The sequence below is a fragment of the Dryobates pubescens genome, chromosome 11, assembly GCF_014839835.1.
Source record: "Dryobates pubescens isolate bDryPub1 chromosome 11, bDryPub1.pri, whole genome shotgun sequence".
NCBI classification, from domain to species: domain Eukaryota; kingdom Metazoa; phylum Chordata; class Aves; order Piciformes; family Picidae; genus Dryobates; species Dryobates pubescens.
Window position 1 is genome coordinate 1,528,483 of NC_071622.1, and position 13,871 is coordinate 1,542,353.

Genomic DNA, 13,871 nt, shown 5'->3' on the forward strand with positions numbered 1-13,871 from the left:
CTGAGAGAGAGCCTGAGAGAAAGACCTTATAAGGACACAACAAAATTGGATTCCCTTTTTGTGTCCTCATGTAATTTAACTGCAACAGGAACCAATCTGCCTTTCCAGTGAAGAGCCTGCACGAGACCCCCCAGCAGATGCCTCACTGCCCACAGCCAGAGCTGCTGCTTTCTGCCTTGCTGTAATGTGGCAAAGGAGCATCTCTGAGCTGCCCTGGGGAGCACTGGCAGGAGCTGGGCTGACTCGTGGGCCTCAACTACAGCAGACACTGGGGCTCATCACCCACCCTGCAGCCTGCTCCAGAGAGGCCACAGAGGTGACATTACCTACAGTAGAGAGTACATAAGGTAGGACTTGATGATCTTAAAGGTCTCTTCCAACCAAACTGGTTCTATGGTGAGGGTGTCCACATACTGACAGGCAGAGCAGGGCTCAGATCATTGCACTGGAGATCAGGCACAATTTCTTTGCTGCAGGAGTGGTCAGGCACTGGAACAGGCTGCCTGGGGAGGTGGTGGAGTCCCCATCCCTGGAGGTGTTGAAATGTGTGCATGTGGCACTTTGGGCCACGGTGGTGTGGGGGTGATGCCTGGATCAGTGATCCTGGGGGCCTTTTGCATGTGAAACAGTTTCTGGTTCTCTCTTTCTGGATCCTTCAAGTGGCAGAGTGGCTTGCTCAGGCACTGTTTCTTTTGTCCAGTTCCCTAGTGGGAAGCTGCTCAGCAGGGACTGCACTGAAAGCCTGGCACTGCCTGGTGGCTGGCAAGCTGCCTAACCATGTGCCATCAGGGCAAGCACAACAGAGGGGCTCAGGCTTAGCAGCCACCTCGGGCTAATCCCTTGGAAGGCCTGGGTGTTAAGCTAACAGTTTATCCCTCCTAAGCCCCAAAAGAAAGTCCTGCAGTGTTTCCTTTCATCCTGCAACATCTGCTTAGATTAGCAAACAAACACACGTGTTGCAGAGCTCAAAGGACAGCTACAGCTGGGCAGCTCTGAGCACCATGTGCTGCCTAAGGCACTCCCAAGATGTTTTAACCCTCCTGGTGCCAGCTGGGTCCTGCAATGCTTGTTCCTCTCCACAGTGCTCTTTCACACACTGTGCCCAAGAGCAGCTGCAGCTGGGGGGGGTTATGTTGCAATAAGCACAGGGAAGACCTGCAGCATGCAGGCTGACAGCAAGTCTGGAAACTCTCCCTAAACCAACCCCAGGTAGGGATATCCACAGAATACAGAATCAGCCAGGCTGGAAAAGACCTCAGAGATCATCCAGTCCAACCTCTCACCCAACACCATCTCAGCAACTCAACCATGGCACCAAGTGCCTCAGCCAGGCTCTTCTTGAACACCTCCAGGGATGGGGACTCCACCACCTCCCTGGGCAGCACATCCCAATGGCCATTTGCTCTTTCTGGGAAGAACTTTCTCCTCACCTCCAGCCTGAACCTCCCCTGGCACAGCTTGAGACTGTGTCCTCTTGTTCTGGTGCCGCTTGCCTGGCAGAAGAGACCAACCCCCAGCTGGCTACAACCTCCCCTCAGGGAGTTGGAGAGAGCAAGAAGGTCTCCCCTGAGCCTCCTCTTCTGCAGGCTAAGCAACCCCAGCTCCCTCAGCCTCTCCTCCCAGGGCTGTGCTCCAGACCCCTCCCCAGCTTTCTTGCCCTTCTCTGGACACCTTCCAGCATCTCAACATCTTTCCTGAACTGAGGAGCCCAGAACTGGACACAGGACTCAAGGTGTGGCCTGAGCAGTGCTGAGCACAGGGGCAGCTACACATTTGGCTACTGACTGTCACAGAGGTGTATATAAAGTGTGATGACACAAAGGGGGTTTTGACAACTAAACCTGGCATGCAGACAGTGGCAAGGGCCAGGGCAGTCCCATCTACAGGGAGTCACAAAGCCAGGGCCTGCTGACAGATCTCTTCAGCTTAGCTTTGCATGGCAGGCAATTGCCATTAAAAATTGCAGTCACCAGTGGTGTGCCCCAGGGATCAGTGCTGGGCCCCATGCTCTTTAACATCTTTATTGATGATCTGGACGAGGGCATCGAGTCCATCATCAGTAAATTTGCTGATGACACCAAGCTGGGGCCAGGAGTTGATCTGCTGGAGGGTAGAGAGGCTCTGCAGAGGGACCTGGACAGGCTGGACAGATGGGCAGAGTCCAACGGCATGAGATTTAACACATCCAAGTGCCAGGTGCTGCACATTGGCCACAGCAACCCCAGGCAGAGCTACAGGCTGGGGTCAGAGTGGCTGGAGAGCAGTCAGGCTGAGAGGGACCTGGGGGTGCTGGTCGATGGTAGGCTGAACATGAGCCTGCAGTGTGCCCAGGCAGCTAAGAGGGCCAATGGCATCCTGGCCTGCATCAGGAACAGTGTGGCCAGCAGGAGCAGGGAGGTCATTCTGCCCCTGTACACTGCACTGGTTAGGCCGCACCTCGAGTCCTGTGTCCAGTTCTGGGCCCCTCAGTTTAGGAAGGAGGTTGACTTGCTGGAACGAGTCCAGAGAAGAGCAACAAAGTTGGTGAGGGGTTTGGAACATAAGCCCTACGAGGAGAGGCTGAGGGAGCTGGGGTTGCTTAGCCTGGAGAAGAGGAGACTCAGGGGTGACCTTATTACTCTCTACAACTACCTGAAGGGAGGTTGTAGACAGACGGATGTTGGTCTCTTCTCCCAGGCAAGCAGTACCAGAACAAGAGGACACAGTCTCAGGCTGCGCCAGGGGAGGTTCAGGCTGGATGTTAGAAAAAAGTTCTATACAGAAAGAGTGATTGCACATTGGAATGGGCTGCCTGGGGAGGTGGTGGAGTCACCATCACTGGAGGTTTTTAGGAGAAGACTTGACGGGGTGCTTGGTGCTGTGGGTTAGTTGCTTGGGCGGTGTTGGATTGGTTGATGGGTTGGACGCGATGATCTTGAAGGTCTCTTCCAACCTGGTTTATTCTATGTATTCAACTGGCCCATCTACAGACAGGACTTTGCTAGCTTCATGCAAGTTCAAGATCAGGCTTCCACTGCACTCTGGCTGCTCAATTACTTGTAGCAAGTAATTGTTTCCATTTGAAACTGCAGCCCCCACACAAGCAGGAGCAGGGAGGGAAGATGAAGATGGAGCACGAGTGCCAGTTCCCAGATGCTAGGAAACCACACAGCATCCCTCCAGAGAAGCCAGAAGGCTTTGGGAAACAGTGTCCTGTGCTGCTAATAAGCTGATGACTTAAATTTTGCATGGACTACTGCAAATCTCCTGTGAATGGACAGCAGTGTTTTCTCTCTCACACTCAGAGATGCAGCAGGACCCCCACAGCAGCTGCACCTCCAACACCACACTGGAGAACGACACCACCAGAGTTTAAAAGCCACAAACAAGCAGCTTCAGTGCTTGCCACAACCTTGCTTCCCTTTGAGCAACAAACTGCAGCTAAAGCAGCTCCAAACTACTAGGAACCAAATCAAGTTAACACCCAGCTTGCAGCTAGTTAAGATGTCAAAGCTGAAGGGAGGGAAACTCCCCACACGTCTTAAAAGCTGTTTACATCCACTGCTTGCTGTGAGCCACAGTGGAAAAGCTTTATTGGTGCAATGCCTGTTGAGAGCTTCCCCCTTGACTACTCACTCAGTGCATGAGCAAAAGGGAGCCTTAGATAGGGTCACATGGACCTCAATAACTAAAGCTTGCAAAAACCATGAGCAAAACCTGGGGAGATAAATGTGATGGAAAACAGAGGAGAGCAGAGAGGAGAGCAGAGAGGAGAGCAGAGAGGAGAGCAGAGAGGAGAGCAGAGAGGAGAGCAGAGAGGAGAGCAGAGAGGAGAGCAGAGAGGAGAGCAGAGAGGAGAGCAGAGAGGAGAGCAGAGTAGAATAGAATAGGACCAGGTTGGAAAAGACCTTTGAGATCATCAAGTCCAACCTCTCATCCCACACCCACCCCATGGCAGGGGGGTTGGAACTGGCTGATCCTTGAGGTCCCTTCCAACCCTGACAATTCCATGATTCTATTATGTCTCACAGGGAGGGAGCTGAAAGCAGTTTCCCAGCTTTGGTTGTGAGCTACTATCACACAGTCAGAACTTACATCCAGCCCTGCTGCTGCTGTGGTGCTTTGGAGCAAAGGTTTAGCCACCGGGACCTTGCCGTTCGTGGAGCCGTTCCCAGCAGCTGCAGGCAGTGCATTCACTGTGTGACTGTGCAGTGGAGTGGTCCCTCCAGTGACAGCAATGACTGGCTGGGAGGCAGGAAGCACCCCAGAAGCCTGGAACTGTACCACAGCAGGCTGGGGGAGCACCACTGATTGACCTAGAACACAAGAACCAAGAGAAGTGCTCAGCACAGGATGTGAAATGTGTTTGTATGCGACTCAACCAGGAGCCCTGGCTTCCTCTGCTGCCCTGCACAGCTGACCTCAAATCCAATTCTGCTCTGCTGGAGAGGAATGAAAAAAAAATATCACAAAGCAAAACCTTAGAAGTTTGCAAATCCAAACTGCACCTACTGAAGGGCTGCAATAACCCCAGCTCCCTCCCAAAAGCCTTCAGGATGAACTTGTTACAAACATGACCCACTTCAGCAGTGCTAACTCGTGATGGCCTTTGAGCAGCTTCTGCAAAGAGCTGGGGGAACCTACCCAAAGCCTCCTCCTCCTCCTCCTTTTTGTCCACCCCTATGTTATTGCTGCATTCAAGGGATAACTTACCACCCAGAAGGGGCTCCCACTATGCAAACCCATTCAGGAACAGCATGAAGAAAGAGTGGAGGTGAGCAGGAAGGAACAATGCAGGTTACAGAGTCAAACCTTAAGTGAAAGCCTCGATTCAAACTGAGACAAGCCCACCTTGGGGGTTTCTTTAAACAGTTAGGACACTTTATGCACAAGTTCACAGAGAATCACAGAGTGTTAGGGGCTGGAAGGGACCTGGAAAGCTCATCCAGTCCAACCCCTGCCAGAGCAGGGTCACCCAGAGCAGCTCAACACAGGAACACATCCAGGTGGGTCTCGAATATCTCCAGAGAGGGAGCCTCCACACACCCCCTGGGCAGCTTGTTCCAGGCCTTTGCCACCCTCACAGGGAAATAATTCCTCCTGTTTCCATGGAGCTTCCTCTGCCTCAGCTTCCACCACTGCCCCTTGTGCTGGCATTGGGCATCCCCCAGCAGAGCCTGGCTCCAGCCTCTGGACACTGCCCCTGCACATACTGATAAACATGAATGAGGTCAGCTCCAAGCTGAAGAGCCTCAGCTCCTCAGTCAGTCCTCATAAGGAAGATGTTCCACTCCCTTAACCATTTTTGTGGTTGAACTGAGCTTAAAGAAGAGGCAGCAGAAAAAATGAGGTAATTCTGACAGGGTTTGGAATGGAGTTAAGGACACTCACTTCCAAGACATTCCAGTCCAACCACCACACTCAGCTCAAGCAGGTGCTTGATTAACATTGTGCTGGCTGCAAACACAGCACTGTCCCTCTAAGCCTTTGTAGCAGGATGACCTTCCCAGCTTCCAGAAACAGCACATTCCAGCTGAGCATTCCAACTGAAAGGCACAGGAATGCATTACAGCATCTCCCCACCCTCCTGGAAGGTGAGGAAGGAAGTCATTTACCTTGTGCCAAAACCTTTAACATACAAGGTGTAGGAGCAGTGTGCCCAGGTGGCCAAGAAGGCCAAGGGCATCCTGGCCTGCATCAGGAGCAGCGTGGCCAGCAGGAGCAGGGAAGTCATCCTGCCCTGTGCTCAGCACTGCTCAGGCCACACCTTGAGTCCTGTGTCCAGTTCTGGGCTCCTCAGTTCAGGAAAGATGTTGAGATGCTGGAAGGTGTCCAGGGAAGGGCAAGAAAGCTGGGGAGGGGTCTGGAGCACAGCCCTGGGAGGAGAGGCTGAGGGACCTGGGGTTGCTTAGCCTGCAGAAGAGGCTCAGGGGAGACCTTCTTGCTCTCTGCAACTCCCTGAAGGGAGGTTGTAGCCAGGTGGGGGTTGGTCTCTTCTCCCAGGCAAGCAGCACCAGAACAAGAGGACACAGTCTCAAGCTGTGCCAGGGGAAGTTTAGTCTGGAGGTGAGGAGAAAGCTCATCCCAGAAAGAGAGATTGGCCCTTGGGATGTGCTGCCCAGGGAGGTGGTGGAGTCCCTGTCCCTGGAGGTGTTCAAAATAGGACAGGATGAGGCACTTGGTGCCATGGTTGAGTTGATTGGATGGTGTTGGGTGAGAGGTTGGACTGGATGATCTCTGAGGTCTTTTCCAACCTGATTCATTCTGTATTCCACTTTTGTTTCCCCAGAGATAATCTTGAAGCCATCACAGGTCAGCAGCACTCCAAGCAGCTCAGGTGGTGAGCAGGAGATCATGTCAACCATTTTCTTGAATGCATAAGGCATGTGATGCTCTCAGGCCATGCCTTCTTAGAAGGGGGCTGTGAGGACATCATTCTTCTTGCTCCTTTGAAGAGAACTGTGCACTTTCAAACTGGGAGCTCCAACCTGCCACATGTGTGGGACTCTCATTAATGAAAGGGATCCTTATGGCTTTTGTTATGGAAGTGACAGGACAGGATTTTGACACACACCACCAGCTGAAGTAAACACAGGCAGGGAAATGCTTCCCCAAAAAGCAGTTCCTCTATACTGCCCCCCAGAGACTCCTCTCCTGACTTCTCTTCTGGGAACAGGACAAGGAGCACTGGATGGAAGCTGCAGCACAGGAGGCTCCACCTCAGCACAAGGGGGAACTTCTTTCCTGTGAGGGTCACAGAGCCCAGGAACAGGCTGCCCAGAGAGGTTGTGGAGTCTCCTTCTCTGGAGCCTTTCCAGCCCCATCTGGATGTGTTCTGTGTGACCTGAGCTAGACTGTGTGCTCCTGCTCTGGCAAGGGGCTTGGACTCAATCTCTTTGTGTCCCTCTCAACCCCTGACATCCTGTGAGCCTGTGAATAGGACAAGTTGATCTTCACAGTGCTACACTTCTATCAAATCCCCCCCCCCCAATCCCTGCTCTCAACATTCCTTGTTCCAGATGGTATTTTATCAGCTGGAACATCAGCAGAGTAAGAATCAGGTCATGCTGACTGTGCTGCCCTGTGCTCTGAGGACTCTAACAATCTTAGGCATGCTGGAACAAATGTCAGCCTCTCCAGCATTGGCTCAGCTCCTGATGGAAGAGCAGACTGTCCTGCAGCCAAAGCTTTCACTACTGCAATCATCTCCAGACCCATGCCTGGAAGGGTTTGTCTCCTTTCCCTTGCTGCCACAGCGCCTGCACGGTCAGCCACGAGGGGCTGCAGCCATCAGCTGGTGAAGAGCAGCAACTGCATCTGACAGCTTCAGCCATGCTCATCCCCACTGCTGCAGCTGAGGAGCAGAACACTCCTTTGATTCAGAGTGAAGGCTTGAGCTCGATACAGGAAGGACCTGGAGCTGATGGAGAGGCTCCAGAGGAGAGCCACAAAATGCTCAGGGGGTTGAAGCAGCTCTGCTACGAGGACAGGCTGAGGGAGCTGGGGGTGTTCAGCCTGGAGAGGAGGAGGCTCTGGGGAGACCTGCCAGCAGCCTGCCAGCAGAATAGAATAGTACCTGAAGGAGGCTACAGGAAGGATGGAGAGAGTCTGCTTACAAAGGCCTGCAGGGAGAGGAAGAGTTGCAATGGCTTCAAACTAGAGAAGGGAAGATTTAGACTGGATGTTAGGAAAGGTTCTGCACCATAAGGGTAGTGAAACACTGCCACAGGCTGCCCAGGGAGGTGGTTGAGGTCCCTTCCCTGGAGGTATCCAAGGTGAGGCTCAACAGGGCCCTGGGCAGCCTGATCTAGCTGGGGATGTCCCTGCTGATGGCTGGGAGGTCAGACTGGAGGAGCTTTGCAGGTCCCTTCCAGCCTGGACCATTCTATAAGCTACTTCAAGAATATCTTTCACAGGGCTAGAGGAGGAATAAAGAATCATCAGAGGGCAGAAAATCAATTCCAGCCTCTCCACTGTATTGAAGCAACTTCTCTAACCTCTGATACTGTGATACTGTGATGTGTCTCTCAGCATATTTCACAACATCCTACTTCATGCTGCTTAGTGAGGTAAGAACTGCTGAGCTCCTGCTCCTAGCACCTTGCAGCAGTGCCATGTGGGTGAAACAAGCTGCTTTAATCACTCCTCACAAGCTTTCAGGCTTCATTCAAATCATCCTAACTGACTCTGCTGGATCTTCCCCTGGCTATGGCAGCACAGCACTGCAATCACCTTATGCAGGGCACAGCAAAGGGTCCCTTAGAGATCCTTCCCAATCTGCAGTGCTCCCTCTGGAACTCTCAGTGCTCAGCATTCTGCTCCACTGCCTTCCATTACCCTTCCAACCCCTAACATCCTGTGTGTGATCACACATTAGTGAGTGCTGTTTCTCACAGGACTGTATGGGGGAGGAGTAAAGGACATCTCAGCCCAAACCTTTCCCCAGCAAAGCACCTAGGGCCCCTGGTTTTTCCCTTCTACCCCTCCTGTTTCACCCAATAAAGCCAGCTTCATTCTAAGACCCATCCCAAACACACACAGTACTCACTCCCAAGGCCTGGCTCAGTCAAGACAATTCACTTACCTTTAGGAGGGGCTGGCTGGATGTTAACAACTGGCTGATGCTTTGGCAGAGGCACAAGGGTGGGAAGAGCCTGGATAATGATGGTTTTAGCTGGGATGCCAATGTTAGCCTGTGTTTCAGGCACAGCAGGCAAAAGGGGTTTGGGTTGAATCAAAGGCCTGGATGCTGCCTGAGCACATCTCTTCAGGGTCTTTGCAGAACTGTTTGCTAGAAAAGGAGAAAGAGTCAGAGCTGGACCAGAGAATAGGAAACAAAGCATTTGAGCCACTGTAAGATGTCTTCTGGTGTGGGTTTGTTACTCATCTATAGCATGTGTTAGAAGCAGGCATATCTGAGCACAAACTGCAGTCAGAAATGGCTGGTTAAACACTGACATGTGAGACAGCAGGTGCACTGTCTGCAGTCAAAGCAGCTCCAGCCCCCATACCTGCCCGAGAAGCGATGCTGACAGCAGGCTTCTTCCCTCCATCTGCTTCAGGGGATGCAGGGCTTCTGCAGCTCTTGCTGTAGAGAGACAGGGGAGACATCTGGGAGCTACAGCTGAAGTCCACATCATCCTGCAGACACAGAGCACATGAGATTAATGCTTCACAAACACACAAGTGTCCACTAGCAGTTGAGAGCCTAAGTGCCTTTCATTGCATCATGGTGCTGCTGCTGCAGCAAACAGGAGAAAGGTTTTGGTCTGCAGTTTGATTCTGCTCCATGCTAAGCACTGCTGGAAGTGAAACATTTACTTCTCAGTACCAGCAGAGAGCAGGCTGAGGCCAGCAGTTCCTGCCCCTGTACCCAGCACTGCTCAGGCCACACCTGGAGTCCTGTGTCCAGTTCTGGGCTCCTCAGTTCAGGAAAGATGTTGAGCTGCTGGAAGGTGTCCAGAGAAGGGCAACAAAGCTGGGGAGGGGTCTGGGGCACAGCCCTGTGAGGAGAGGCTGAGGGAGCTGGGGTTGCTTAGCCTGGAGAAGAGGAGGCTCAGGGGAGACCTTCTTGCTCTCTCCAACTCCCTGAAGGGAGGTTGGAGCCAGGTGGGGGTTGGGCTCTTCTCCCAGGCACCCAGCACCAGAACAAGAGGACACAGTCTCAAGCTGTGCCAGGGGAGGTTCAGGCTGGAGGTGAAGAAGAAATTCATCCCAGCATGACAGATTGGCCACTGGAATGTGCTGCCCAGGGAGGTGGTGGAGTCCCCATCCCTGGAGGTGCTTGAGAAGAGCCTGGCTGAGGCACTTGGTGCCATGGTTGAGTTGCTTAGATGGTGTTGGGTGATAGGATGGACTGGATGATCTCAAAGGTCATCTCCAACCTGGTTAATTCTGTATTCTGCTAGACTGAAAAGCCTTTCCAAAGCATTTTGTTTGGTAACCAGGCTAATAAACAGCACTAAGGAAACAGAGCTGAATATACTCTTTCCAGAGCAGGTCACAGCAGGGAAGAAAACATCACTGTGGGGAGGCTGTTGTTGCAAGGCTTGGAAAACCAAGCTGTTTTCTCTTCTGCTGTGAAGGTGGTCAGGTGAGTGACTCTCTGGGCTATCTGTTTGTCAGCCTCTGTGCTAGATGGAGGGGTCTGCATACAGGCACATTCTGCACTGGAGAGTCCACGGACGACGGAGAAGGGACGGAGCAGCTCGAGGCGGCCGGGGACAAGGGCTCTGTCTTCACATTTTCATCTGCAAGGGGCAGACAAGGAAATTTCACTCTGCAAGTTCTTAGCAAGGGAAGAGCAGTAAAGAACATGGCTGCTCCACACCAGCTACTCAACACCTAAAAGCAGGCACAGCAGAAAATAGAGCAAGATTAAAGATTCTGAACTGCTCAGCTTGTAGGGCAGTGCTGGCCAGCTGGCCTCACCCTACAGCAACACAGCAGGGACTGCTCAGGTGGCATTCAACAAGTCCCAGTGCCAGGAGCTGCTTTTTGGCCACCACAACCCCATGCCGCAATACAGCTTGGGGGTTGGAGTGGCTGGAGAGCAGCCAGCCAGAAAGGGACCTGGGGGTACTGGTGGACAGCAGCTGAACAGGAGCCAGCAGTGTGCCCAGGGGGCCAAGAAGGCCAAGGGCATCCTGGCCTCCATCAGGAGCAGTGTGGCCAGCAGGAGCAGGGAAGTCCTTCTGCCCTGTGCTCAGCACTGCTTAGGCCACACCTGGAGTCCTGTGTCCAGTTCTGGGCTCCTCAATTTAAGAAGGACTTTGAGCTGCTGGAAGGTGTCCAGAGAAGGGCAAGAAAGCTGGGGAGGGGTCTGGAGCACAGCCCTGGGAGGAGAGGCTGAGGGAGCTGGGGTTGCTTAGCCTGCAGAAGAGGAGGCTCAGGGGAGACCTTCTTGCTCTCTCCAACTCCCTGCAGGGAGGCTGTAGCCAGGTGGGGGTTGGTCTCTTCTCCCAGGCAAGCAGCACCAGAACAAGAGGACACAGTCTCAAGCTGTGCCAGGGGAGGTTTAGGCTGGAGGTGAAGAAGAAATTCTTCCCAGCAAGAGAGATTGGCCATTGGGAGGTGTTCAAAATAGGACAGGATGTGGCACTTGGAGCCATGGTTTAGTTGTCAGGAGGTGTTAGGTGTTAGGTCATAGGTTGGACTTGATGATCTCTGAGGTCTTTTCCAGCCTGGCTGATTCTGTGATTGCAGAGCTGAATGCTGCAGGGCATCAAAAAGTTTCACCCAAGTTACCACTGTCCTTAAGCTGGAACAGCTCATCCTTGCAGGGTGTGGGGGAATAGTCACTCCTGCAGGTGGTTTGTTACCTGTGTAAATGTGGCCTGTAATATTCCATAGGTCTGAGTCCCAAGACATCAAATCCAAATCAAACTGAAAGTTGCAGAGATCATTTTCCTGAAATGACAGTTTGGGGGGAAAAAAAAACAACCAACAAACAGTAAAGAAAGAGACAGTGCAGACTGAAGCCATCAGCCAGTGTGTTCACTCTGCAAAACACAGCACACCTTCCACTTCAGTTGCACACAGAGAGAAAAGCCCTTCAGGGGGCAAACCTCAGCTGGAATAGACAGGGCTTCTGTCAGGGCTCAGAGCTGTAGGAAAGGAGCACTTCACTTTAAGAGCACCACTGTTATCAGTGACTTGCCAAGTGAGAGTTCTAAGTCCAGTCATTGAACCACCTGATAAAAGTTTGGCAACTTGCTGCTATCCTCCCCCTCATCTGCAGGCCTTAATGCCCTTCCACCACCACACCTCAAGGCACTTGGACACACAGAAGCAGCAGCAGTTCACCAGCAGGAAACAGAAACAGAAGGATTGAGTTGCACAAGATCTGAGAAGCAGCATGGATTGGGTCTCCCTACACTGGAATAAACTGACATCATCATCATCATCTTCTGAAGCCAGGGACAGCAGTTTCCTCCTCCAACAGAAAAAAACAGCACACAGTTCAGCTTAGATTATTTACTGTCTGACCTTTAAAACAACAGTCAGGGGGTTGGAGGGGTTTTTTGCTGTCTTTTTTCCTGATGGTGCATTTGTAAGCCTCAGTTCTCTACTCAAATATGACATTTTATGAGCACTTGCATGAAAACCACACCTCCACAAACACAGAGCAAGGATTTGCTTGCTTAAATGTGTCCCTCAGATGTACCCTTCCTTACACTCCATAAAGGGAGGCTCAGACAGCCTGCAGACTTCATAGCTATTGGTACTTACAGGCTAAGATAAAGCTCACTAGAGAGCATTTATAGAAAGAAGGGCCAAAAACCATACCCTGATCTACACAGTATGAGCCTCCACACAGGGCACTACTGCTGCCCTGCCAACAGGCAATGCATTTCCTTTGCACAATCAGGCAGCTCTTACATCTTCTCCAGCCCCTGGCACTACAGCACCTGCAGGAATGCTTTTAGTGCCTGGGGGTTATGTGGCAAAACCCCAGGGATTGTGTTGGAGGTGGGTGTGAGCAGAGCAAAGGCAGGAGAAAAAACACAGAGCAGAGAATCCGTGAGGGAAATGCACCAGGGCAGGAAAAGCAGCATGCAGACAGAGATCAGTGCACAAGGCAGCCAGAAAAGGTTTTAGCCAAAGGCCCTACAAGACATGGAAACGAGAAGCCCTCTTACAGCACTGCTGGATGCAGATGTGCTCCACTCTTCACGCTTCCAGGCAACCCAGACACATACTCCCCATGGCACTGCCTTGCGGAGGGAGTTTACCTGCATTAGGCCAGTGACACCACAGCTCCTCCCGGACACAGCACCTCCAGCTTCCACCTTGCAGACCCTCCCTTAACCCTGCCTTTTAAACCTCCAGCTCCACTACCGACAGCTCCACACCCCGACAGCTAAGGCAGGGGTGACCGCGGGGAGGCCTGCACGCCACCGGCGAGCCAGGCGAGGAGCAGGAGCGTCTCCTGCCAGGCGGCCGCCATGGCCTGCTCCCGGCGATCCCCCGTCGGCGCCTCCAACCCCCGAGCCGGGCCCTGGGGGATACACCGCCCGGCCTCCCTCCGCCCCGTGCGGTACGCACCTCGGGCTCGTCCCTCGTGGCCCGCCGAGCCTCCGCGGCTCCCAGCAGCTCGCTCAGCTCCTCGCTCAGCTCCTCGCCCAGCACCGCCTCTGCGGGACAGACAGCGGCCTCAGCCCCGGCCCAGCCCCGGCGGGGAGCGCCCCACCGCCCGGCCCCCGGCCCTCCGCCACCACCGCGCTCACCCCAATCGAGGCCGCTCCCCGGGGCCGGCAGCAGCCCCGCCGGCTCCCACTCGGCCTCCGCCGCCGCCATCGCTTCCGCCTTCCTCCCGAGGCCCACGTCTCCTTCCGCCGCGGGCGCGCCCCGCCTCTCCTACGGCGGCCGCCGGCGGACATTCGGCGCAGGGGCGGCCGCACGGCCGCGCGTGGTCCCCCGCAGCCCCTGCCCGCTCCGCGGCGCCGCTCCCCACCCCGCCCAGGCACACGGAGGCGGTTCGTTAGACACAGGCGTTTATTCAGGGCCCGCGGACACGAGCACGGGCGAGCCGCGGGGGGCGGCCGGGGGATGGGAGGCAGCTCCGTGAGGGCACGGCGCTGGCAGCAGGCGGTGGAGGCGGCCGTGGCCCCGCGGGGCTGTTCAGAGGTCTTCACGCGTGGGCGGTGAGGAGGGCAGCTCCACGCCCTGGCGGGGGGTGTGTGTGTGTGTGTATGTACACGCAGCGGAGGTGCGGTCTCCACCCGGCAACGCTGGTCTGGGCTGCAGCCAGCGGCGTGAAGTCCATCCCGGGCTGGGCAGCAGCTCCTGCTGGGGCTGCAGCACGGGGGAGGTGCTGGGCTTTGGTCACGGCCAGGCTGGAAACAGAGGAGAGGCAGAGCCGATGCTGCCCGGCTGGGTTCACATACACA

At 54.1% G+C, this 13,871-nt stretch overlaps 1 protein-coding gene across 1 annotated transcript in view; it reads right to left on the bottom strand.

Moving 5' to 3' along the window:
- ATF6 (activating transcription factor 6) overlaps window positions 1-13,312 on the bottom strand; it is a 91,977-nt gene extending 78,665 nt beyond the window's left edge. Inside the window, exons 1-7 of the mRNA XM_054165551.1 lie at window positions 13,209-13,312; window positions 13,027-13,115; window positions 11,301-11,388; window positions 10,135-10,229; window positions 8,991-9,120; window positions 8,564-8,770; window positions 4,075-4,295 (exon numbers count right to left, since the gene is read on the bottom strand). Coding sequence (XP_054021526.1) covers window positions 4,075-4,295; window positions 8,564-8,770; window positions 8,991-9,120; window positions 10,135-10,229; window positions 11,301-11,388; window positions 13,027-13,115; window positions 13,209-13,278 — 900 coding nt within the window. The 5' untranslated portion in view covers window positions 13,279-13,312. The remainder of the gene's footprint in view (window positions 1-4,074; window positions 4,296-8,563; window positions 8,771-8,990; window positions 9,121-10,134; window positions 10,230-11,300; window positions 11,389-13,026; window positions 13,116-13,208) is intronic.
- Window positions 13,313-13,871: the final 559 nt, after the last annotated feature.